Raw genomic sequence first — 27,731 nt, 5'->3', positions numbered from 1 at the left:
ACACTTTTGTTTTCATTTAATTTGTAACGTCCAAGACATCCTTATATCTTTATTGATATATATTCTCCAGGAGTAGTAGTATTGTCTTTTCTGTTCATTTACAGTGCAATACCTTAAGACATTTTTATCCTATAAATCATTCAGGATTTGAAAGATTAGGAAGTCTTCAATTCACACTGCCTAATTTCAACTCTGGGCACCCTCTTATGTTCTTGACTAAACAAAAGTTGTCTCTAATGTTCCGAGGGAGCGTCCTTTGACTGGAACTAAATTTACTGAGTGGATAGGAATTGTTTTAGATGAGTCTTAAACATGTTTTAGAATATACCCTGACCCTTTATACTCCTGCTTGAGAAGTGTTATTCGGTGATGATGAGGAAGCATAACAGGGTTTTCATAAAACAAACTACTAAAAGTTCGCCTCAACACACACACAGACACACACACACACACAGACACACACACACACACACACACACATTCCTCTTGCAATGCCCGTGCGTTTTGTAGTAGAAAGGGAAAGGTAGAGCCACACGGAAGGCCACACCCTCTCCTCTGAGCTTGTAATATTGTACAGCCAACATTAAATGCTCATGTCAGTCATATTGCTCTACTCTGACTACATTTGAAAGGAAAGCTGGCTGGTCAGTTCTATTTAATAAATATATGTACGTACCATGAAGTCAGGGACTCACATTTTTGCTGTGGTATCTCTAATGCCCATGAGAGAAACTAAAGAGTAGGTTTTCCATACACTAATGTTGAAAGTGTGAATGCATAAGTGATAGACATTTTAATGGCAGAAACCAAGACGCGTCCCATCTAGACATTATCCCCTTGATCTGTAGGACCGGTCTAATCCCAAGTACAATTTGCCAACCTCTTTAACTATCCAGATAACCATATTTTAATCTCAATGCATAATCACCTGTTTATTTTTCTTTGATTGCCTTTCCTTGACCTTTTTAATTGGCCCCAGTTCTTGATAGATTTTACAGCTTCCTAAGCCATGGAGGGTTCTTCAGGTCTGAGAAGTCAGGATCAGGCTAGTTGAATGTCAGCAGACCCTTGGACCACGCAGTCCCTGAACACTGTGTTTGTTCTATTGTCTCTACCATTACAGAAGGTTCTGGCACAGCCTTCCAGACCTTCTCTGTCATCCTAACATCTAAACCGAATGAGGATCTCCTAGACTAGGACTGGCAGAGGTGTTTGTTTCTTTGTTTTGTTTTTGCAGTTTTATCTACCTCACCATGTCGTTCTCAATGTTCTCTCAAGTCCTATCCACTAGGATCTATTCCGAGTTAGGGAGATAGGGTTGTTTTATAGAATTTGTTTTCTAATTTCTGTAGTAGTTTACCTCAAGGTGCGGAAATAGTTGTTTATACACCTAAGGTTGGAAAAAACATGCTAAATGTTGGTACATGTAGAATTTGGTCTTTGTTTCAGCTCCTGAAGAGCTCTGTTGAATTAAACAAACGTCTGTGAGTGGAGTGAACTTGGTACTTTTTTGTATGAGTATTTGAATGAGAAATGTGTAATACGTAATAAGATATTGATGAGTTGAAATGTATTATTTATTCCTCCCCTCCTCTTATGATTTTATAAGCAAATATTCACTAAGCAATTCTGATTTTCTGAAATTTTTTTTAGCAGAGTCAAAACTTTTTCTTGGTTGACCTGTGGGTTTTAAAAGGCTTTTTGCACTGACCCGGCCTTGGTTTCACTTACAGTGAAGCCGTGAGGGCCTCATCTAAACTCATTTGTTGGTTCCAGGAATTTTTCCTGTTCAACGCTTACGATCCTGTGGGTAAACAGGCAAGAGTTTGGAGGCTCTGTTGTCATTTGGCAATCTTTATCACCAAATTATATTAATTTCTCACTTTTAAAATATGACAATTACTCGTCTTTCATGGCTAGAGAAGATTTCTTATTTCCAGCTATTCAATCATTCTGCTCAGTTCCCCTCCCCGGCCCCAGAACCTTGTAATGAGGAAAACACTTTCCTGAGCTTCGTTTTATTGAGTGTATTAGAGGTTGATCAGGTGAGGTTTTCTAATTTGGATGTTTACAGAGAGGAAAGTGAAAGACATGGGTTATTCAATGAATGCCCTGTTTTCCAGGGCTTCCTTAGTATGCATTGCCCTTTTCCATTCCCAGGGAAATAAATCTCTCTTGTCAAGAAGTTGCTAGTAAGGTGGGCTAAGGCAAAACTTTTCTCTTGACCTATGGATAGAAAATAAGTCATTGTAAGAGAAGAAATGGAAAAGGGACATCTAGAAGGGTGAGTAACCCATTTTTTCCTTGTCTATAAGTCAAATGAATTTGAATACCGTTCATGCTTGAAATATTGGTGAAATCAATGTTCTGTGATGATTAAGTGTGATTCATAATGGCCTTTCCAAGTTTGGTGAAAGCATACTTAATTCTGTAAACGAAATAAAGAATGAGTCTTGAACATGTTTTGTTTTGTTTGTTTGGTTGGTTTTTTTCCCATGTCTGATGAAACTTCTCAGGGTTCTAGCATTTACTCTCTCAATCCCTTCTCTCTATTGCTGAACAACTGACTATGCAATGATGATCCCATTCATATATTTTAAATCCCTGAATGCTTGCCTCATTTATTTCCCAAATATTTGGCAATATTTTGAACGCCTGTGATTTTGCTTTTGTGATTCTGTTATTTAGGAGATGCCAAAATTGGCAGTAACAATGTCAGCTCTTTAAAGAATGACGACTTCACCATGAGGGGTTTACGACGTGATGGAAATGCTGATGATATCTGGACTGCCTCACAAAATTCAAAATCCTGTGGGAAAAGCATTTCCATAGAAACTGCCAATTTAAGAGAATATGCTAGATATGTACTGAGGACTATCTGTCAACAGGTATTCTTCAGATTTAATTGGCCTTTAACTTTGAGTATGTAACTGTTCTTTGGAGAGAAATGCCCAATATTGTAGGAAACTTGTACATATGTGGTCCTCTTTTTCCTGCTAACTTTATTTTGAAATAATTTCAAATTTGCTGAAAAGTTGTAATAATTATAAAGAACTCTAGTATGCCCTTTATACGGATTCAGTCATTTTTTACATTCTGCCACATTTGCTTCCTAATTCTATGTGTGTGTGAATGTGGCCTCATATACTTTTTAATGTTTTTCTTTTTACTGAGCCATTTGAGAGTAGATGGCATGCATTATTCTTCTTTACTTTTTAATATTACAGCATTTATTAACATAACCAAACTACAGTTATCAAAAGTAAGGAGATGTAGCATTGGCATGGTAATTTTTTCTCACCTATAGGCCACATTCCAGTTTTGTCAGTTGTCCCAGTATTGGCTTTGTCTGAAGTTTCCTGTAGATTAGCTTCAGATTATGCTTTGCTGGCCAGGATACTGTAGAAGTATGTTATGTTCTTTCCTCCCAGGTAATCACATCTGAAGGCACATGAGGTTCACTTGCACCTCACCGGAGACGTTAATTTTGATCAAGTTGTCTCCATTGTATGGTTTTTTGATTTTTCTATTGTATAGTTATTATTTTTTCCCTTGCAATTAATAAACAGTTTTGGGGAGACACTCTGAGACAGTGCAAGTTTTCTGTTCCTCATCATTCTTCCCCACCTCACATATAGCATCCATTCTGATTCTTGTCCACACCAGTCTTTACTACAATGGTTGCAAAATGGCTTTTCCCAACTCTTCCACTCCCTCCACATTTATCAGTTTGCTTTCTACTCTAGGAAGAGCCTACCCTTTTCCTCCCTCCCTCCCTTCCTTCCACTCATTCATTTTTTTTCATATATGTTATAATATACTGTCCTCAGTTATTTTCATGTTCAAATTATCCCACATTTGTCCAGTGTGAATCAATCTTTTCATGCTGACTCTTGTGTTATTTTGACACGTCTCTCTCTCTTTTTTTTTTTTTTTAAATAACAAGTATTTTCTTACTTTCTGGCCTATCTTATACTTCCCTGCCCCAGACCTGGAATTACTCATTCCTTCATGGAACCCTGGTTCCATTTAGTAGAGGACGGTATTTAGAAACCAAGATCCGAGCACTACGTGTGCTTGTTGCTATGCACAATGTGTGTTCATTGCTTCTAGGCCCTTTCAGCAGACATATCTAGGGGGAAAAGAACATCCATGTACATAAATGTGTGTGTGTATAATCATGAGTTTATACCGATACCTCCAATTCCAATCAAACTGCACAAATTTTTGTTTGCATTCCCTCATTCCATATTAATACCGCCTTCTTCCACAGTAAGAACCCTGGCTACCAATAACATCAACCATTTACTCATTGGTTGAATTCTACAAAACACCTGAAGTAGGTTCAGAATTACTACCACTATACCACTGTGAAAAACCAGCCTACTAAAAGGAGCTGAGGATTTGTTTGTAGCTCTTTTTTCCCTAAGCGTTTACAGTATTATGTTAAAAAGTTATTTGACCTTTCTCTTTCAGTGTGGATATGTTATTCACTTGAAATAGAGTTGATTTCATTTGGTTTTGTTTGTGTTCAGTTTAGATTTCTTTTTCTACCCTAGCTCTGTCTTTAGAGTAACATACTTCCAAAGGTCAAGGAGCAATAGTGTGTATTCAGAGAGATGTACATCTCCCTCCCTCATCTTTCCTACCCTGGGTTCCTCCCTGCCCTAGGTGATCAATTTCATTATTTCTGGTTTTTCTTTCCATTTTGCATTAAATTCTCCTTCCTTCTATAAAAAGGCCTACCATATATACTCTTTTTCACTTTGCTATAGATATAATGTTGACAGGGTCATGTTTTTCTTAAGGTATACTGTAACCATGGTAAAAGTTAGCTATTAGTCATATAGATGTTGAGAGGGTACCGAGCTGTGCGTTGGTTTCTAAGTGTGGGTACACATTGGAGTCACCTGGAGAGTTTAAAAAATATTTTGATGCTTACCAAATTGCTGATGCCTGGGTAGCATTACCTGAGATTGATTTCATTGCTCTGATATGGGGCCTGGGTTTGGAAGTTTAACAAACTCCCCAGGTGATTTTAATGGACAGCCAGCCTTGAGCCACTGATGAGGTGGTTAAGAAACAGGTTTCCTCAGAAACATATCTGGGTTCAAGTTTGGCTCTAGTACTTCTGATGATTTCTTACCCCATCTAGTACAAGAACTTGCCTTTGAAAAAATGATGAAGAAAAGCTGTTTAAAAGAATTTTAATTTGGTGGAGACTCCCCAGAGGTCCATTAGCCATATGCATCAATAGCCTTAAATGTTTGCTATCCCCCTTGACCCAGCAATTGCACTTCCATGAAATTATCCTAAGAAAATAATTGTACAGAGAATACATGTGCACAAATATTTATTTACAGTGGTAACATTATTCATAATGATATCAAAAAAGGAAGACAATTTTCTCAATGTTATACTATGTCCTATCTATTCAGTGGAATATATTATAGTGCATTCCATAAAAATGAAGAATACATATTATAATATAGAATCACTACTGTTATATAGGAAGTTAAAAAAAATGATTACAAAACATTACTTAGAGCAAGGCCTCATTCTCTGACTGAAAACACATACCAGTATTTTCTTTATTTAGCTTTTTCTGCCCCTGCTGTATTTTTTGCCTATTTCTTTTTTTGCATTCCTTTTTAAAATTTTTCTATAACCAAGATTCTACTTTGTATTTTTAAGAAGTCAAAATACTAGAAAATTTGCTTGTAAGCCTTTTCCCTCCCACTTTTTCCATCTAATATTTTTTAAATTGGAAGATTCCTGTCCGCTTTCTGTTGTGCACCATGAGTTTAGTACATATTACGTATACATATTGATGAAAGTCTCTGCCTGTCAATATAACTGCTGCATTATTTTTAGGAATGGGTAGGAGAGCATTGCTTAAAAGAACCTGAAAGATTATGCACAGACAAAGAACTTATTTTGGACCCTGTGCTCTCAAATATGCAAGCACAGAAATTATTGCAGCTGATCTGTTATCCTCATGGCATTAAAGAATGTACGGAGGGGGACAACCTACAAAGACAGCACATTAAACGCATTCTTCAGGTGAGTGATAATAGTGTAAAGATTGTGGTTTTGTTATTTGACACATTCTTTGTGTTTATAGCAAGAGTTACTGTGCCTCTTTTTTTTTTTTTTGGTCATTGCTAAGTAATTCTTAACTTCAATTAATTCTATTTTTGGGATTTGAAAAATTGGGATTTTTATTCCCCCAATTTTCTGTTTCGTGTAATTGCCACACTTTATTACTGGGTAGTACAGATACTGCAAACTGTGTATAACCATTATATAAATATTGATATGTTAAGTCAGTACTGTGTTTACGTGAGAAACAAGCTTTGTAGAGGGACTGTCTTAAGTATATTATTAAAAAAACATCGAAATCATTTTTTTAGGTGGTTGGTTAGATAGATTTTGGGAGAAGAAATGCTTGTCTTATTCATTTACAGTGCCTAGCAGAGTAAGGCACATTATTTTAATGTTCCTATTTATTTCTTTGTGTTTATAATGAGCATATGTAATAGACTTGGAAGCCTTCTGATTCATATAAATCCCTTTATTGTGTGTGATCATTCCTCTGTTTCTTGAGAAAGAGAATAGTGCAAGGAATTATTATGTTTTAAAACACGTTCAGTATTCTAATGTGTTCACTCCATTTTCCCCAGAATCTTGAGCAGTGGACCCTGAGGCAGTCCTGGCTGGAACTTCAGTTAATGATCAAACAGTGCTTGAAGGACCCTGTGAGTATATATTGAAAGCATGTATGTGTACAAAATTTTATGAAAAGCAAAACCACGTTGGTGTTTGAGGATAAAGTAAAACACATGCGTGCTGGTTTTCTCACGTCTAACTCCAGGGCTCTGGTTCGGTGGCTGAAATGAACAACCTACTGGACAATATTGCCAAGGCAACAATAGAGGTATTCCAGCAGTCGGCCGACCTGAACAATAACTCTTCTAATTCGGGTATGGGCCTCTTCAACCCAAACGGGATTGGAAGTACTGATACGAGTAGCACAAGACAGAATGGAATAAAGACATTTCTAAGGTATTTTTTTCTGTAGTTTTATGAGGCTATCATTAATTTTTCACGCGTAACTGTACATTTTATTCTCATGATGCAGTTATTTTTTTCATAAAGCTGCAGGATTGTGAAGAAAATAATTACTTGTAAGTGTCCATTATCATTATTTAATATGTTAAAGGGCCATGCTGCTGGGGTGGGTGATATCTTAGTGTTCTAGATATTAGGTTGAGCAGACCCCGACTCCTTGGAACCACAGATGACATTCAGGACAGAAGAATTTCCCTAGTGTGCCCTGAGGCTGCTCTATTCCATGGTATTCCTAATATGTTTATTCCTAATAAACACTCTTTCTGCCATCTTTATTAATTGGCAGTTTTGCTCAAATGATAATCACAAAAGGCAGATAGACCTGTATTTCATCATTTAGGTGTAAAGTATAACTAGTGAATTTTGAACCTTTAAAAATTGGTTATTTACATACTTAAACATAATCAGAACATTTCATATTTTAACCATGACAGAAAAGTATATCGCTTGTTAGACAAAAGGACTGTTACTGCTCAGAGAGCCAGAATCATAGAAAAACACTTTTCTAGATTTAAAAAAAAGTTTAGTTATAGTATCCCCTCAGAACCCCACCTTTTGTTGCTTTCCATAAGCATGACTGAAAAGTGTGTGCAAATGTCTGGTATTTGGCAAGAGGAAAGATAGTATAGGAGTAAAAGGGGGAATGTTAGAATAATCTGTGTCTTGTGCATAAAAGTTATGCTCTGGAGTTTCTGTGAGAACCGTGAGAGCAGAGAAAAAGGATGCCTCCTTGGGTATAACATCTTTTTCTGATTTTAGTTCCTCTGAACGCAGGGGCGTGTGGCTGGTAGCCCCCCTAATTGCTAGGCTGCCGACTTCTGTGCAGGGAAGAGTGTTGAAAGCTGCTGGGGAGGAGCTGGAGAAGGGACAGCACTTGGGTTCTTCTTCAAAAAAGGAAAGAGACAGACAAAAACAGAAAAGGTACGTCTGGAAGATGTGTTTCTATGTGAGAATTTAAAGGACAGTCGAGAAAATCCAATATTCTACAGATGCACAGGCTCATTGTACTCAGAGTCCATTGAAATTTCATCTTTATATGGAACTGGGAACATTCTGTTAGGCAAATCCCTGTTCCTCAAAGATCCCAGATTATAATATGTAGTACACTAGCTCTCAATTCTGCCTGTGTACCCTAATCACTGCTACACTATTAAAAATACTGACTTCAGACCTGCTGAATCAAATCTGGATATCCACTTGGTCCCTGTATTCAACAGGTCTTTTGTTGTTGTTGTTTTTCTTGTTATTTAGGTACTTATGCTTCAATTTCATAGAATAATTTATGATTCTGTCATGCTGGACCCTGAAATAGTTACTAATCTTTTTAACATTTAGGACTCTTGTTCTAGACTAGATATTAACTTATAAGCCTCCGAGTTGAATGCTTTTAAAATTTTATGCCCTAGAAAAGGTTTCAAGTAATTTTATTGGAAAACTGACCATGTTACTGAGAAGGAACATAAGCACACTCTGATGTAAAACCGTGATGAATTTAGTGCCCCGGGAGTAAAAGGAAATTCCTAACATTGAAAAACATGAACATACAGGTTTCTTGCCCCCTAATCAGTAATATTTTTTAGTAGCTGCCATTTACTGAGCCCTTATGAAATGCCAACCTCTGTATAAAACTCATTATACACATACGTGAACATCTCACAGCAATCATATGTGATAGGTGCTCTCATCATACCCTTTTTAAAAGATGAAGAAACAGAGGCACTGAAAGGTGAAGTAAATTTCTCAAAGACACACCGCTAAGGAGGTGTAAAGCTGGGGTTGAAACCCAGGTGGTCTGGCCTCTGAGTCTGTGCTCTCCTTTCTTAACTGAAGTATTGATACCTTTTGGTGTTGACCTAGCTTTGTGTGTATGCTGTTGGGTGGTTTTGTCATCTTTGCCAGTATTTATTAATCAACCAGATGACTCCGTTTTAAATCTCAAAGTCGATTTGCTAATGGGTGATGGCATGTGCATTGCCACACTTCCCACGGGGAGCAGAGATGGTGTGTCAGAGTCTGAAGCTGGCCTCTTCCCAAGTGAGCCTCTCTCAGCTCTGCCGGTGTAAGATGAAGCAGATTGAAATACTTTGACCTCGATCTCATTTTAAGAAATTTTCCTTTCCGGTGTGGCAGAGTTAGTGTGTCAGTATGCTTTGTCAGTTGTTCCTGGTCATGGAAGAAATGGTACTAAAATGACAATTTAAAATGGGTTTTTTATCAGACGTCTTAAAACCACTTTACAAGTCAAGCCTGGGGGATGTGGCAGAGCTGTGCCCTAGCTCACTAGCAAGCGTTCTGGTTGTGGAGTCCTCAGACCTCAGTGCGCATCTTACTTAGCTCTACCCATACCCGGCTGTGTGGTCTTGAGAAATGTGCTGAAAAACAAGGCAGGCAGAACAGTCGTGTAGGCCTGTTTCCTGGACCCTAAAATACGAATGTTGTGAAAGAGGAGTTTACAGTTTCTTCATTTTATTCTGTGTATAAAGTGATACTCCTCCTGATGTGTACCTTTAAATTCAGTTTACTGATGGAAACTACACCTTCTCTTCTCCCTGCACCCCCCAGCACACCCGTATGCAGTACAAATTAATGCTAGTTTGCGAATTCTTTCAAGGGCAAGAGAACATATTAAATTATTTAGAAGTATTGCAGTGACTTCTAACCATATTAGTTAGAGATATGATTTAACTTTTCAAGTAATCCTGGCTATTTACTACTCCCCTCCCTTTTGTAACAGTAAAATAAATAAGAGCCAGTAACCCGAGGGCAAGACATCAATGTGGCGCATGAAGTAATCCTTTCTTTCTAACTAGATCTGCTGTTATTACTTCCTTTGTAGTATGTCTCTTTTGAGTCAACAACCATTCCTCTCCCTGGTCCTTACCTGCCTTAAGGGACAAGATGAACAGCGAGAAGGCCTCCTAACCTCTCTGCAGAATCAAGTTAACCAGGTAAAGTACAGTAGAATATGGAGCCAGGCAGGTATTTTCCTAATGGCATTCATTTGTTTTCCTTTCAGATACTGAGCTTAAACTCAAATACTGCCCTTAAAATAAGGGCACAACGTGTTTTGATTAGACGCAGGAAAACGCCGTCCATGCCCCGTTCTCCTACCTGGCATTCTAGTCACCATGAGATTAACAATAGTATAATATTAGTTACGTGTTGGGTGAATGTCTGTAGACTGTAAAAGTAACGTTTTGCAGATTGCACATAATTTTGTCGTATCTGCTCCTCTCCTGACCCTGCCTCATGGGAGAGGTCCTGGAGCAATCTGTGTCGCAGGGGACACGGCAGTACGACAAAAGGGACCTCTCTCCACTTCCTCTGCTGGGCTTCCATGTAGCAGGCAGGGTCTCAGCTTGAGCTATGTAGGTTCAGAAACTCAGTTTTACTGCGAGAGCCAGACTGATGCTGGCCAAGTGCACAAGATACTCATTTATAAATCAGAAGGCATTTTGGTTCACTTACAAAGACTTTGGACTTTGCCTTTCCACCAATCACAGTTCTCCTGGTCACTATTCAGAGCACTTATATTCTGTGTACCGCAAGGAAACTGAGTGATCAAAGTGGAATTAGAAAGTATAGAGTGGAGCAGAGCGGGTAGACTTGGTTATATGGATGTTTTATCCTGCGGTAGCATCTAACGGAGACCTCCCGTGGGGCTGTGATTCTGTGACACCGTGTCTTCTTGTACGGTACTAGATGAACATGAACAAGACACTTAACTCATTTGGTCCTCTTGTCATCCGCTCCCTTTTGGATATGTGAGACTTATTCTCTAGACAGCAGCCAGAGTGATCCTTTTTAAGTGTAAACCACATATTTTTCAAGTGCCCCAAATGCTGCAGTGTTTCTTACTATACCTAGAATAAAACTTCCGGGTCTAGGCTTACATGGCCCTCCACGACTGGGCACTGGCTCCCATCTCTACCTTGTTTCCCGCCCGGCATGGCCTCGCTCACTCCACTCTGTACACAGAGACCATGTTACTGTTCCTTGAACTTGCCAAGCAAATTCTTATTGCAGAGCCGTTGCGTGTTTTCTCCCCTTCCCTGGAAGTTATTAACATGGCCGGTCCCTCACTTCCTCAGGTCTCTGCTCAGATGTCACCTCCTTAGTCCTCCTCCCACATCCCCCCCGCCAATCACTCTCTAAAAGTAGGACCACAGTCATTCTCTATCCCCTTGCCCTGGTTTCATACCACTTGTTGCACTTATTTTTATTTGTCCTGCTATCAGAATGTCAGCTCCATGACAGCGTGTGAGTTTTGTTAACTGCCTCGTACCCTTCACCTGCCTTGGGGAAGGTTCATCCGTATCTTTTGATGATATTTGGGAAGTGCTCTCCTTTTACCATGAGGTGTACTTACAGGTCATCTCTTGGGCTCAGTTACTTCTGCATACGACTCATTTCAGCTCTTTTGAGATGATTCTCATTTGGTGCCCTATTTCAGAGCGTGGCAGTATGGGTTTGTTTGGGATTTTTTTGCTTATATCATCTGATTCTGGGTGTTCCCCACTTGTGGTTTGCCTTCGCTAAGCAACCCTTCCCTTCCCAACATTTGTCTGAATCAGTGAGGAAGCAGTTACTTAATAAATTGATATGCCACTGATGTCCAATAGGTCATATTTTTCAAAATAGGTTACAATATCTTTATCGAGGAAGACAAGTTTATAAACTAGCAAGCCTTCAACGAAACATCAGAATAATACTTTTGCTAGGATTCACAGCATGTCCCTAGAAATACAGGACAAGACTGATATAAAATGTAATTCTATCTGTCTTTATACTTATCTTTATAAGACCAGTTTAATGATGCATTTTAAAAATAATCTTTATTTTTGTTAATGCTTAACTTGATGACCCTCTACAGCATTTTCTAAGACTTAGTAACAGGATCTGTAATTAGATAAGATTTTTCTTAACAGGGTATGTAATTAGATACCAAACAAAGAAATAGCCAGATTTCTGTCTGCGTGGAGGAAGGGGAGGAAAGCAAAATTTTATTTTCCCCTTGGTTTTTAATTTATTAAACTAAGAAGGTGTTTTTGACTGTCAGTAAAAAAGCTCAATTTAACTTTAAATATGAGAAAAATCAAATTTAACAGGGAAAACAAGTTTTGGGGGTTGTTTTCATTCATCTTCTGATTTAGATTTTAAGTAATTGGAGAGAAGAACGGTACCAAGATGACATAAAAGCACGACAGATGATGCACGAGGCATTGCAGCTCCGCCTGAATTTGGTAAGAGACGCTTCTAGTGTTCTCCCTTCATTACACTTATCTAAATGTGAGAATAACTCCAGCTTTCCACTCCTGCTGTGGCCACAGTTTCCATTCCAAGGTGAGGCCTGCTGTTTGCTCTCTCTACTACTTCCTTGTCTCTCAAACCTTCTGTCGTCCTGGCCACTGTCCTTCCTGTCTGGTCTGGCTTCTGGACAGCAGTAGGTATTTTAGGCATTGGGTTGCCCTCTGCGCCTCACCCGCAGTGACTCTCTCTCTCTTTCCCATTTGTGCCAAGAGTAGGTCTTAGAGAACTAATTTGAGATGTGTTAGCTTTTACCATACTTGCTTAAAAACTGTATTAAAACGTCCTTTAAGGCAAAATTTTATCAAACTTTCCATCAAATTGGTCATAAAGACAAATCCCCACGGGGAGGTTTTATAGAAGTTTAAAATTCCTTGCCCACTGCACATTCCTTTGACTTTTCCTTTTCTCAGTGTACAGCCCAGATAAAAGCTACTCTGGAAGATGGCTTGCCTGATATTTGCTATTAATTCCGGTGCGTGAACAAGCAGCCCTGGGGGCTTGTCTTTACTTCTCTGTTACTGGGTATTTCCAAGTGTTATTATGACAACAGGCTTAGATTCAATAGTAACTGACAACACAAAGTTGTAGATAATTGAGTCACGCGGTTTTGATCTATTCAGCTTTAATTAGATGAAAATTACGTCATGAAACTGGATATCATGAAATTTAGGGACAAAAGAAAGCTAATTATACTAGTATGTAATCATGTTGATGACATGTCTACACTAGAGTACCCCTTTCTTTTTTTTTTTTTTTTGGAACGACCAGTTCCTGTTCTAATGGAACCAAAAAGAGTAGCAAATATATAGCTAGGTGAGAGAGAAGACAAGATAATCCATAAACTAGAGCACCTTTTAAAAAAATTTTTAAACCAATCAAAATTTGGTTGCATACAGTGGTGAGGGTGGTCTTTTCTCTGTAACACCGTGCATATTTTTTCATTGTATTTTTTATGTGCAAGGTGGGAGGAATGTTTGACACAGTGCAGAGAAGCACCCAGTGGACGACAGATTGGGCCCTTCTTCTCCTTCAGATCATTACTTCTGGAACCGTCGACATGCACACTAACAAGTATGTTCTTATTCATTTCACACTGATTTTGCTGCATGCGTGTGTAGTGAAGGCTTTGATATACTGACTACAAATTCTATCGCATCGTATATTCTTCGGTACCACTAATAATTCTGTGCCTTAAATAAAAATGCTCAGTTATTTAAGAGTGTCTTGGTTTTGCTTTAAGGTGCAAATGCTTTCTTTCTCCTCCTAGTGAATTATTCACAACAGTTCTTGACATGCTGGGTGTTTTAATCAATGGAACATTGGCCTCTGACCTGTCAAACGCATCCCCAGGGGGATCTGAAGAGAACAAACGCGCATACATGAACTTAGTAAAGAAACTGAAAGTAAGTTTGTGACCTGCTTATATTGTGGGTTCTCATTGTTTATGGATTTGTTATTTAGTGCATGTTATCTTATCACTCCTTAAATTAGATATTATTTATTGCATTCAACTTAATGTGATGTGATTATTTTGCTATTTGCTTTACCTGAGCTTCCCAGTACCCAAAAGTTATAAGTATATATAACTTGGAGATTTTTCTTAAAATAATTATATTCATAAAACATTTAATTTCTTAAGGAACTTTAGAAATCCCTTATCAAATGTATAACCAAAATGCCAACGTTAGATTTAGGATAATTTGGCCTTCGACTGGCAGCATGCAGTTGAAAAATAAACATTTGCATTGATATTTCTAAATTCGATTCATTTGACCAGCCACTAACACAGTCTTTGAAATAAAGTGCAAACAAACAATGCAGGAAAAAAAAATTAACATACCCGATGACCTTACTAATAAAATAACCGATGGTTACCTTGAGGTCTGACCCTGGGTTGGGGAATGTGTTCCGTGCTGCAGCTCCTGCCTTCTGGTTGCAAATGCTACTCTGGATTTCTGTCATTTCAGCACTCTGATGTGTGTTGTGTAACAAGGGTGTCCTTATATGTGTTCTATTTTCTACTTAAATAGAAGAAGTGAAACATCCTCACTACTCTCAATGAAAGCTGCCCCATAGACCGTCTTCAAGGTTAAAGAACATTCCAGCTATAAAAAAGGAAATGGAACTTCCTTCTTGTTAACTTTTGCCTTTATTGTAATTTCTGTCTTACTTCTCTCTCCCTTTTTTTTTTTTAGAAAGAGCTGGGAGACAAGCGGTCAGAAAGTATTGACAAAGTTCGACAGTTGCTACCTTTGCCAAAACAGACATGTGATGTCATCACTTGTGAACCTATGGGCTCCTTGATTGACACAAAAGGAAACAAAATTGCTGGATTCGACTCTATAGACAAAAAACAGGCAAGAGTAAATGGTTGTTTCTTATATATAAAAATGCATGAACTTACAAAGACAAAATGCATTTTCTTGTCTTCCTATAGGGCATGTAAAACATCTTAACTTTATTGTTTCTTGATTTTTTAAAACATATCCTTGTCATTTAAATGCAACGGTTATTGGCATTATCATACAGATAATGATCTTTGAAGATCTTCATTTAAAACTGTTCCTGAATTTAAGTGAATTTCTGAAGCCCACCAAGGGAAAAGTAAGTAAAACCTTAATGTAAAAAAAAAAAAAAAAAAAAAGCAAAGATGGGATTTGATTTTACTGCAGAATTGGAAACAGAATACGTTTAATAGATGAGAAAGTTTTTATTGGTAAAGTCTTCATGTAGTGACTGTTTTGAGTAAACAATTTTTTTTTAAAGTGAGGGCACTTTATTTCCTTATCAACTGAACAATATTTAATGAACACTTGATTTATATAAGATATTAAACGTGGTTCTCTAAAATATGAGAAGAGTGGTCAGTTACTCTTTCAATGAACACTGAGCGGCCACAGATTTCTGAGATCACAGGGATGAAAGACAGAGTTCCTACCCTTAAGAGGAAGTAGATGATTACAGTGTGGTGAGATTTGTGTGTCCTGGTACGGAGTGCTAGGGGAAGCTGACAAGGGGCCAACACATTCAGATGTGGCGTAGGTAGTCAGAACAGGATCCTTAGGAAAATTGACGCTTGAATCATTTTGGAGGATTAAGAGTCAGCCAGGAGTTAAGGCAGAGTGTGGTACAGGCACAGGGAAGTGTTTGTGCAAAGGCATGAGAGACTGTCGCTTGTAGGCAAGATGCAGCGCTGCAGTAAATCAGCGCCCTGGGTGCTGGTACCCGCACGGTTGTGGAGAGAGGCAAGGCTAGAGTCAGGGGCAGGTTGAGTTTGCAGTGCTGGTGGGCTCTCCAGTGGTGACACATTTGGATACATGGTCTTGGCACCCAGGAAAGAGGTCTAATGTCAAGACAGATATTAGGAAACAGTCAAAATACAGATGGTAAGTGAGCCTTGGTTTTGGATGAAGCCACCGTGGAAGAGTGTGTGTAGCTTTGGAACGGGAGCATTCATAAGTTATTCAAAGTAACTTGAGCAGTTATTTTCAGGGTCACTTGGAAGAAAAATTTTTTTCAGATTGGTGTGCCAGGGAAAGGACCAAGGGACAGTGCCAATTAATGTTAAAAATAAGAAACTTTTATTTTCAGAAACAGAATAACATTTCTTCTTCTACACTCAGTAGAGATAAGCTTGAATTGAAGGTCTTTATTTGTACCTGTTGGTGCAAGTTAATTCTGTAATAATATTACTTAACTCTTCAGAGACTGCCCAAGTAAGTACCTGAAAGGTGCCTGTACTGCATCAAGTCCAACCCAATTAGAGGTTGACTGTAACTTGACTCCTAAGTTTTGTTTTATCTTAAAAGCAATAGATTCCAAAGGTTTACAGTTCAGTATAGTAAGATCACCTTTGCAGTGTTTCTTAGAATTTTTTTTTGCGAAAAAAAAAAAACCAAATGGAAAAAAATGCCATTTACAGTAAAATCTACTGTACTGTCTGGTGTCACAGCCTGAACAGTGTCGTATAAAGGACCGTAGAACTGGAGTTAAAGGTCTGGATTGTAGCCGCCGCTCTCAGTGATCTAGTGTCAGCCTGGACTCATCACTTAGCCCGTCTGCCTTGTGCTAGAGTTCTCTAAGGCCCCCACGAGGCAGAATGTTCTCTGAATCCATGTCCCAAGCAAGCCCGGCCTCCGAGTCAGGCAAAGATCTGAGCATGTGGTCATAGCGCATTTTTTCACCACAGGGTCTCCAGGTCTCCACGAAGCAGAAGGTGTCCCCATGGGATTTGTTTGAGGGTCAGAAGAACCCAGCTCCTCTGTCCTGGGCCTGGTTCGGGACTGTCCGAGTGGACCGGAAGGTCATCAAGTACGAGGAACAGCATCACCTCCTCCTGTATCACACACACCCCATGCCCAAGCCCCGAAGTTACTACCTCGAGCCGCTGCCCCTGCCCCCTGAGGAGGAAGAGGAAGGGCCTACATCTCCCATTTCTCAGGAACCGGAGAGGAAATCAGCTGAGCTGTCAGATCAAGGAAAAACCACAACAGATGAAGAGAAGAAGACAAAGGGAAGGAAGCGCAAGACGAAATCCAGCTCGAGAGTTGATGTGAGTACGGGAAGTAGAGAGAGGTCTTGGGCACGTTAGCGTCTCCTAGCAGATTTACTAGTTCCTGAATTATATCCCTAAGAAACATTCCTAGGCGCAGTATAAGCCTATTTGTAAGCTGTCCTGACGGCTCAGATGTCACCAACAGAACCTCCTCTACTTTTCATAACTTGGTTTAATTTTAGGCTTCAATTGTGAACAATATGAATGTTTCACTGTCTCACAATTTCTCAAATTTGAAACTTGAATTTTTTGACCTATAAAATCTCATCCTCGTACATATTTTTATTATGAGGTGTCTAAAATATTTTTTGTATTTTGGGCAGTTGATATCTATAGTAAATTAACATAGAAAACTCTTTGTTTTCCCTAGATAAAACCCCATCTGATCTATCTAATAGGATGATTCTGAGATTTCCTAGTTTACCATTTCCATCTTACTGTCCTTTATATTCTACTTTTTACCATATTTTCAGACTTTATAAGAAGTAAACATAATTTGAAACAGTTTTACCTCTTGTTTCCCTGTTAGCCTTCCCTACCTAGAGCAACCTTTTCTGAAAAAAAGAGAAATCTATGAGATGGTAACTTAGAAATAATTTTATAGAATTAACATGTAAAATAGCTTTCCATTTAAACTCACCTGAAAATATTTGAGAGGGAACTTGTGACATTTTTCTATAAAATTCGAGAGCGTTCTTGTTGTCCAGTGGAAGAAATATTCACAAGTTGTTGTTCAGTCATCATGACTAATTATTGGTATTGTTCACCTATGTCAAAACCAAAACATTTTTTCCTAGCTGATAGCTTGGTGATTAATATTATTCTAGAAATGACCACCATCGCTTTTGGATGCCACTTGAATGTCAGTGCCCTCTTCTTGTGTAGCCTTCCTACCAATATCCCTCTGTTTTGAAAAAGGTCCAGACTGTTTTAATAAGGTTCAGACTGCCACTCCCCCGAGTCTGGGTCTCCTAGCCTGTCTATCCACATGGATGCATTTCTGTTCCTTTCAGATGCTTTAAAAGACCTCAGACTCATCTCATTCCCCAGGTGCATCCTGGTCATGTCCCTTTCTCCCATACTTTTCCTGAAGCTGCCTCTTTTCAATCGGGTATATTGCAGGGAACTGAGCCTTTAGTTTTCCTTTCATCCTTCAGGGCTGGAGAAGGAGGAATTGAGGCATTCAGGTGTGATCCTTAGAGGCTTTGCAGTTGCTCCAAGGAAGAGAAAGCCCTGGGCAAGAAGTGTGGTGAGGGGCGGAAGGGGACAAGATGGAAGGGGAATCTACTTCTTTAGAGTGCTGTACTGAAAGTTGGAACTAAGACACTGTCTAGGCTGGAGACTGGTTCTGAAGTACTGTGGGCCTTTCTGACTAATTCTCATCCAGGTACAAGGTATCAGGAAAGCCTTGTAAGATGCAGTGAGCGGGAGATTCAGCCCCTAAAGACACTTTCTCGGCCGTGGGTGATTGTCAATACTGGTGTTCTAAATGTGCTTTTAGTATTTTAAACACAGAGTGCAGAAGAGATCCTTTTTCAACTTCCCCTGCTGTAGCCATGTACATTTTAAGTCAAGGAAGAGTTTTAATTTAAATGAGTGTTTTGCAGAGAATATGCCGACTGCTGGGATAGGAGCTCTCTCAAGTAATGTGATAGGAGGAATTTGCGTTATCTTTGTGGCGTGTGGAGTTAAGTAACTGTTTTTTTCTTTAACCCTGTGTTGAAGGAGTATCCACAGAGCAACATGTACCGAGTGCCTCCCAACTACTCACCCGTCTCCTCCCAGATGATGCATCACCCACAGTCCACCTTGTGGGGCTACAACCTCATGGGTCAGCCCCAGCAGCCCGGCCTTTTCCTTCAGAGCCAAGCTCTCACTCCAGGTATGTGAAGACGGAGCGTAGTCAGGGGACTCCGAGGTGAGAAATAGCTTGGGGTTCTCTTTGCTTTTAAACTGAAACCTCCACACAACTTGCACATTTCCAGAAGTGAGCGCTCAGTGGACATGTCTGGAATTTCCCTCCACTCAAGGTGTTTTTTCCTTCTTCTAAGATTTCAGTTTCAGTGACTAGTTCATGTGTCGCTTTTGGAATTTTCATCCAATGTCAGAAGGAGATTAGCCCCTGATGCACATCTCAGCTATAAGATAAAAAGTTGATAAAGTTTTGTGTTGTGAAATTTGCGTGTGCTTTTATCAGATATAATTCTTATCAGCATTTTGAATTATTAGACACTATTTTAGTGTCTTTTATTGTTTCCTCATGTTATAACTTTTAAATTGTTTATACCACGAAGGATCTCAGAAGTTTGGTGCAGCAAATAGATATCAGTAAGAAATCCTACCGTATTCACAGTAAATGTTAGTATTGCTTTGATTCAAGCCCAAGTAGATTTTATATCTAGAATAAAGATTTTTCTGAATAAAGAAGTCTCTTAATTAGAAATGAATTTAATTTTTTCTTTCTAAATGAAAGTTTGCCTGTTTCTGTGAAACAGTTTATTTTGAGATCTCAACCTGCATTTTGTTAGGATGTGACATTCTAACAAATAATAATTTTTCCTTACTGTGTTCTGTATTATATTGTGATTTTTATTGTAATTGGAGGATGACATTTTGATTCTTCGCTTACGGTAGGGGAGAATCCATATTTTGTCCTCTGAATCTGTGGTTAAGAGGGCTGGTCTGGGAGTTACAGTTCTGCTTCAACTCTGGCTCTACCACCCTCTTACTGTATCATCTCCACCATGTCTTAGCTTCTCTGTGCCTCAGTCTGATCATCTGTAAAGTGGACGTGCTAACATATACCCTCACAGTGTGGGTGATTCAATTATCCATTCAACAACATGTACTGAGCTTCGTTCATCGTGTGCCAGATACAGTTTTAGTTGTTAGGGTATTGCAGTAAGCAGAATGGATGAAAATGCTCATTCTTTCTTTGAAGGATGAAATAAGTTTTATATTACATACACAGACAAACACACATATATAATTTACAGTGAGTTTTTAAAAATACAGCATTTAGAAGATAGCCTGACACAACAGACAGGTTCAGTGAGTGATCTTAACATATCCTACCTCAGGGCTTTTGCACATGCTGGCCCCTGCCTGGAGTGGGCTCCCTCAGATATCTGCATGCTCACTGCCTGCTTCCTTTGGGTTGAGGCCTGCACTGACCACCCTGTTTTAAACTGTAAACCACACCCTTTCCCTGGCCTCTCTGTTCCCCTCCACTTCCTTCAGTTTCTTTCTAGCACCGACACTTGTTTATAGACTCTATCTATATTTTACTTACTTCCTGGTTTATTATCTGCCTTCTCCAGAATGTAAGCTCCATGAGGGCAGGTGTTTTTTCTCATGGCTCACTATAGTATGCCCAGAACTTAGAGCAGTGTCTGGCTTGTAGTGGGGTCTTAAAAATAGGTTATTGAGTGAATAGAATGTAGACGACAAAAGAAAGAACAGACTAGGCAGTGGTAAATGTGGAAAATAATAAGGGCTCATCCTCTCTTTTGACTTTCTCTCTTTAATTCCAAAGTCCTTGTGAATTTAAGCATTTTTAAACTTTTTAGATATTGAAATCAAACACAAGGACTGTCTATAAATTGAAGGCTAAGTATTTTAAAAGGCACATACCCTTTTCCCCCTAGAATACTGTAAAAGGTGTTTATAAGTTGAGGAACTTTAGGTATTAGGTAAGTCTTAGGTATCATGACATGTAAGAAAAAGAATTGAAGAAAACAATTAATTATGAGGATTTTACATGTGTGAATTAATAGATTTTCATAAAGTTTTAAATCCTATGGAGTTGAGGAAGAGTATGTACCATCTGCTTGCATTCATACATTCTTAAAAATGCAAAACAGTGCCCTTCCCCCCCCCAACACACACACACACACACACACACACACACACACACACACACACACATCTTTAGCAATCTCTCTCTCTCATGTATACACTCCAAGATGGTAAAATTATAAGGAAATGCATGTGAATAATAAAGAGCATTTGGTGAGAGATGGGGAGGAAATTAATTCGGTGAGACTATACAGAGGGCGTCAGTGTATTTATTATATCTTATTTCTTTAGCTGACTCAGAGGTATAAGATTATAGAAAAATGAGGGAAATTAGAAGTAGATCATAGCCTAATCTTTAAAAAGAATGTCTCTTACTTATAAAATGAGTCAATAAAGTTGTACTAGTATATTTCCAATTCTTCAACAAAAGTTACCTTGTCATGTTACTCAAATTGACCTCCCACTTTTTTTCCAAATGTTCTTCAAATGCTGCTGAATGACTTCATAAATCATATTGCTGATTGTGACGCTGAGTCTTTAAAAGAATGTGGGCTTTTCCAGTGATCAGTGTTGAAATGTTTGTTTCCATCATACAAGTTGGTTTAAAGAAAAAATATAACATTTGTAAGGTATTTATGTAGAAGTTTTCTTATTCACATACATTCAAGAATATAAACTATCTGGTGAGTGAAGGATTGGCACCTACTTGAAGCCAGTAAATGTTGAAATTTTTTTTTCCTCTTAAAGGCATTTGGCAGATTATATATGCAAATATGTTAAGGTTTTCATTTGTTTTTTTAAGCTATAATTAATGTTTCTTGTTTATTTGACGTCTACCCTTCAAAAACAATGTGTTTTGTCTTTAGAATCATGGTATTTGAAGCTTCCGAGCATTTCAGGTTTTTAAAGTTTTGTCATGCTTCTCTACCGAAAAACAGGCATTTTTATTTTGCTGTGGTAAAGAAACTTAAATACCATGAACTTCAAAAGGGTTTAAAGTTACAAAAGGGTCTCTATGCCTGGCTTAGCACACTTGATAAAATACCCCACGAAGGCAATACATTTTGTGCAAGTAACGTGTCCCCGGGGCGCCTCGCATAATTTAGAACCCACATGATTCTGAAATTGTGCCAGTGACTCTGCATCTCGGGGCGTTTCACTTTACCAACCAAAGTGGGCCCTCTGTGAAGTCATTCAGATATTATCATTCACTAGACGTCACCCTCCCCATCGTTTGGAATTTATGCAACCCTTAGGGATCTTTGATATTTGTAGAGGGTGGGGCAGTGCCCTACTTCCCACTGAGCTCCTCAGGTGAGGCTCGGGGTGAGACTTCTGTGTTTTAATAAAGTAAGGAAGACCTATTGCATTAACATGCGCAGAAAGCCCTTCCTTCCGGTTGCTTTTGTAGGTGGCTCCAGGTTGGACCCCGCGGGCTCCTTTGTCCCCACCAATACCAAGCAAGCTCTGTCCAACATGCTGCAGCGGCGCTCGGGGGCCGTGATGCAGCCGCCCTCCCTTCACGCCATCACGTCGCAGCAGCAGTTGATACAGATGAAGCTTCTGCAGCAGCAGCAGCAACAGCGGCTTCTCAGGCAAGCCCAGACGCGACCTTTCCAACAGGTTTGTCCCGATCAGCAGTGTCCTCCTCCACGTTTCATTAGTTCCTCTAGCTCAGGATGAGAGTGGGGATGTGACAGATTCTTGCTGCACGTGCACGCCTGTTTACCTGTGCGAGCGAGTGCACGTGGATCTCTCTCGTACAGGTTGATACATGCTTCTCCCTCCCTTGTATTTTACTATTATCATGGATCAGATAAGGACTTGAAATGTCTTAGGTTCATTCAAAGTATGCCTCAAAACAAAAAGGAGAGCTCATGATTTTCTAGTCACTTGGAAGCTGCAGGACTTTCATCCTTGAAGTGACCTTCTCTGAGCACTCATTCCCTATTATCGTTATCACCATATTCCGTACTCCTTTTAGCTCTACTTTCACGTATTATTATTTGATGTATTACTTTGATGTTGTAGCTCTGAAGCCCTGATGTTTCCTAGGTTTTCTCCTACAGTGCCCTGTACTGCACAGACTCTGTTTTTAGTATATACTTCACAAGATCTACAGTAGGCAAAGAATACATACACTACAAGTGACAGTCAGCACATGGACATCTTTAACTCTTGATTTATATTATTTCTATGTTTATGCCCTATAACCCCATCTTCTATAAATTTTAAAATGATAGTGATTGTTTAACATTGGTGGAAGTTACACGAAACTTAGTATAGACTCATAAATAACCCACCAATCTGTACAAATATGTTAAAGTAAAAAGAGGGAGGTGAGAATGTGACTTTTACTTCCAGTTTCTGTACACTTTCTGTGTTTTCCGGTTTTTCTTAGAACAATTGCACTATGGTGGTGCTGACGGTAGCCGCTAACACGATGAGAGCACTTACTTTTTTGAGAACTTTAATGTATTGATTGTCTTAGATCTCACAGCAACCCTTGAGTGAGGTACTTTATGATCCTCAAAGGAAGTAGCCAGTCTACAAGTGTATCCTGCTCTAAGAACAACCACCGATTTTCAAATTAGCAAGGAATTCTAACGCTTTTAAAAATATTCTTTGTGTTCTGAGTAACTTTCTAGACGCGTCTCCATTGTACAACTTGTGGCATTTCTGCATGAAGTCCACTTAGTGATTTGGGGGATGGGAGTGGTAGGGCTAGTTATGCCGTCTTAAAAATGGTTCTTTTCCTTTTTTTAATTTATTATTTGTTCTAACCTGTGTTATAGGAAGGACAGGAGAGAGGAATCTAGTTTGAACCACATGAGAATACAAACAACGGTCACTACATGCTTGTCTCCCCCTGAGCTCTGAGAGATTTTTGATCACTCAAACTCCCTGGGTGTCAGGAAACACGGGCCTAAGTTACTTCTTACACAGAAGTGATGAAGATTTGATTAAAATCCTTAAGAAACCTTGATTTTTCTCTAAATAGGCAGCATGTTTGGAGTCATTTAAAACCTCAGTGGGATTTTAGCTCTTCTTGGGGATGAATGAAAATAAGTTACATCACTGTTTCCAATCCTTATCAAGAAAAAATTTACTGGAAGTCGAATAATTATTCTACTAGAATGAATTCAGTTTGCTTTTAAAGTAATTTAAGCCTAAGTAAAATTTACCTTCCAATAAGAAATGTTTATTTTTTCCTATCTACCTTTTTATCACAAGGTAGAATTTGACTTATTAATAGCCCACTTTCAATCTATTACTGCTAGGTTCAGTTTTGAATGTCTCTAATTGGGCAGGAGCTCACTGTGTCATTTATAGGTGAAACACCTGTCCTCAGAAGTTCACTTCCTGACACAAGCCATGACAAGCTATTTCCCCTAAAGCAAAAAAAAAAAAATTTTTTAAAGGGGATTCAATAGAATAATCTTCGCGTATTCAGAAATATCCTTGCATGTTTGGAGAAGGTAGACTTACGACCTAAAACGTCACTGTAGGACCCCATTACTCACAACACTCAAAAATACCTGACTATTCTTTCATACCATCTAGGGTTGTACTGCTGGTACCAGTAGGAATTAACTGATGATGCATTCTTTTTTTTAACTGATTCTTTTGTAGCAACTCTGTCACATGTTGGATTTTTCTTTTCTTTCCTTTTATCTTGCTTTTTTTTTTTTTTTTTTTCCTTTTGAGAAGTCAGGAGTTCTTTCTTCAAGTAATAAAAGCTCAGCTTCGTAACAGTGATTGTACTGGCATACCTTGTTTTACTGTGCTTTCGCTTTGTGGCACTCCACAGATGTTACACTTCTTGCAAACTGAAGGGTTGTGGTAACCCTGCATTGAGCAAGTCTCGGCACTGTTTTTCCAACAGTATTTGCTGACTTTGTGTCTCTGTGTTACATTTTGGTAGTACTTGCAATATTTCAGACTTTTTTGTTATTATATTTGTTATGGTGATCTGTGATCAGTGATCTTTGATGTTATTACTATGACTCACTGGAGGATCAGATGATGGTTAGCATTTTTTAGCAATGAAGTATTTTTTTAAATTAAAATGTACTTTTTAAAAGACATAATACTATTGCACACTTACTAGACTACAGTATAATTTAAACATAGCCTTTATATGCACTGGGAAATCAAAAACTTCAGGTGACTCTCTTTATCGAGGCATTCGCTTTATTGCGGTGGTCTAGAACCAAATCCGCAGTACCTCCAAGGTGTGCCTGTATAATAGTCACCTCTCCTTCTCCCCCATGTTCTTTCTTTAACTGTTGAAACTTGCTTTAGAGTTTCTGAAGGGCTTTCAGAAGCAGACATGTTTTTTCCTCCCTCACCATTCTTGAAGTGTTGGATAATTGAGAAAAATAGAATTCTTTAAAGGAAGAGAAATGCATACATGGTGCAGTCACAGGATGGAGTGGTCCTCCATAGAGTAGATGAGACTTGTATGTAGCATCTGCTAGAGTGCCTGCACCGAGGAGGTTCTGAGGGAAACGTTAGCCCCTTTCCTCTCTCCCGGTAGATCGTGGATTAGTATACCTAGAATCTAGCTAACTATGGTATCGTGGCACAAAAAAATTCTCCTCATGGTAATCTTTAAAAATCTAGAATAAAGGCAGAATTACATGGAATATAAGGGATATTGATACAGTGTTTTCATATATGATTCTGGATGCAATTCGTTGTTTTTCTAGTAAGCACTGACCCATATCCTTCATAGTAAGAAATGTTGATTCAGATTTTGGCAGTAGCATTTTCTCGGATTAAACGCATACACAGAATGTGATTCTCTCTAGCTACATACAAACTTGTGGGTTTGTTTTTTTTTCTTTCAGTTTTTGGCTTCTTATAGAGAAGATGAAATAGGTATCATTTTCCTCCTTATCCTACAAATTTTCTAATTACAGAATCCATTTTCTTAAATGTAACAAACATGTTGGAGAATTTCAAATTACTTAACCTTCAAAACTTATCTTGGAATTGTAGCAGCTGCTTTTAAAGACTGACCGGTTGCTCCAAGCCTTGGATGTGACTCTAGCTTCTCAGGCTGGTTGTACGGTGACCCCCGGCTGGCCCCCTCTTCTTAGGTCAGGCATTGGGTCTTACAATACTTTGTATCATCTTTCCACCTACTGAGCAGAGGATAGAAATCTATGAGATGTTTATTGAATGAATTCATGTTTTGAGCAGCTATTTCCAGAACCCTGGAGTTTCTTAGTAGCCTTGATCCTTAGCAACCTGATTTTTATCCACAGACTCATCTCGTACCTCTTCCTCTGAGTGCTTCCAGAAACTTCTCCCAACAGCAACCTCTGCTATGGTTGTTTTGAAAACCTAGATGGGGCAGAGAGGGCACAAATTCCTGAATTCTGGAGACATCTCAGACCTTGCAGAGTCCCCTTAGCCTCTTTACATGTAATGGACAGAGTTGATGTGTGTAGGAAGATCTAGCCTTAGATGGTGCACAATGAAAACTAGAGAACCATTATAGAATAATTCTGATTCTGCTGCAGAGACTGAATACCAGCTTCAGTTGGTCATGAAATTTTCTGTTATGAACCGTCTTACACTTCCTTAGGAAGGTACCAATAGTGTCTAGAAAACAGGTGCTAAATAGCATGGATATTGTTAGGTATTGTTAACCAAGTTATTTGATGTAGTGACTGTTATTATAATCAGGTGTATTTTCTTACAGCTTTAGTGCATATTAACATGCACAAAGATGTTAGGTGAGGAAACTTGTCATTTTTCTCAGTTGTAGTCTTCATCCAAGGAAGTAGAAATTCTCCCCCCCTCCATTCCTTACTCAGTGTCCCTTATTTGAATGGGACCCAGTATAGTGATTTTGTCACCTTTCTGTGCCTCAGAGGCTCGTCTATAAAATGGAGCTAATGCAACATTTACTCCACAGGGTTCTTGTGAAATTAATGATTTAACGTCTGTAACAGCCCTTAGAACGGTGGCTGGCTTATAGTCTGTGCTTTACTTGTATAATTACATTAATTGTCCCTAATATGATTGGTGTTCGGTGGCCACCAGTAGAAGAGACCAAGAAAAAGGAATGTTGAAGATTGTTTAGTTTTCCTAATAGCCATTTTGGTTTCTTAGAGCAGTATGTTTTTACCATCTAAATTCTGTGATACAAACTTTAGAGGGACTGATTCCAATTTCACTGTTATAAAAATATCACTGTAATATTTTATTTTCCACATATCCCATGAGACCTGTCATAAAATATAGAATGTTGGTTATAATAATGCCAAATGCTGCTTAAATTGTTTTTCAGTCACCTTTTTCTTATATCTCATATTTTTCTTCTGACACAAGGTAATTTCTTCCCCTCCCCCGCCCCCCCCCTCCCCCGCCACCTTATCAGTATTCTAGAGAAGGGGCTTTTGAAGGCAATCTTAAGTTTTGATACAGGAAGAGAACTTAATTTTGTGCCTTGATTTATGATATCACTTTATCCTGACTTCTCCCTTTCAACGCACAAAATCATCTTGTGTTCTTTGTAATAATCACTGCTAGACAGTTTATTCTGAGAGACCAGTGAAAGATAAAAGGTACGTTTAGCTTAATTTGAATGAGACACATTTGGAAGAAAGCAATTGATTGTTGGCTACAGATAATGAACCGTAAGGATTTTCATTACATTAAAGAGGAAGATTTCTGACAGACAGAAATGATGTGCTCAGTTATAGCTGGTGGTTACTGGTAAGAACACTTGGTTATCTAACCATGGAGCAGGTGCCGTCACTGTGTATCCAAATAAAGGAATTAAGTAATTTAATGAAAGAACACTGACTGAGTCAGAGCCTTCCAGAGTTGTCAGCTCCTTGGCAAAAGTGTCTCTGTAACATCCTGAAAGCATGCCTCTTGGATTGATGACGCTCATTTAAGTTGAGCAGCCATCCTTTTT

General features: G+C 38.8%; 1 protein-coding gene across 1 annotated transcript in view; it reads left to right on the top strand.

The window, feature by feature from the left end:
* The window catches only part of MED12L (mediator complex subunit 12L), a 330,647-nt gene that overhangs the window by 268,354 nt on the left and 34,562 nt on the right, over positions 1-27,731 (top strand). Inside the window, exons 27-39 of the mRNA XM_027092812.1 lie at positions 2,689-2,888; positions 5,875-6,063; positions 6,684-6,758; positions 6,875-7,065; positions 7,891-8,052; positions 9,968-10,079; positions 12,285-12,374; positions 13,403-13,512; positions 13,709-13,844; positions 14,637-14,798; positions 16,631-16,993; positions 18,722-18,878; positions 22,206-22,417. Coding sequence (XP_026948613.1) covers positions 2,689-2,888; positions 5,875-6,063; positions 6,684-6,758; positions 6,875-7,065; positions 7,891-8,052; positions 9,968-10,079; positions 12,285-12,374; positions 13,403-13,512; positions 13,709-13,844; positions 14,637-14,798; positions 16,631-16,993; positions 18,722-18,878; positions 22,206-22,417 — 2,159 coding nt within the window. The remainder of the gene's footprint in view (positions 1-2,688; positions 2,889-5,874; positions 6,064-6,683; positions 6,759-6,874; positions 7,066-7,890; positions 8,053-9,967; positions 10,080-12,284; positions 12,375-13,402; positions 13,513-13,708; positions 13,845-14,636; positions 14,799-16,630; positions 16,994-18,721; positions 18,879-22,205; positions 22,418-27,731) is intronic.

This window comes from Aethalodelphis obliquidens, unplaced genomic scaffold (genome assembly GCF_003676395.1).
Source record: "Aethalodelphis obliquidens isolate GAN/ISIS:26980383/991018 unplaced genomic scaffold, ASM367639v1 scaffold81, whole genome shotgun sequence".
Classification (NCBI taxonomy): domain Eukaryota; kingdom Metazoa; phylum Chordata; class Mammalia; order Artiodactyla; family Delphinidae; genus Aethalodelphis; species Aethalodelphis obliquidens.
This window is presented reverse-complemented; position numbering and strand designations above follow the sequence as displayed.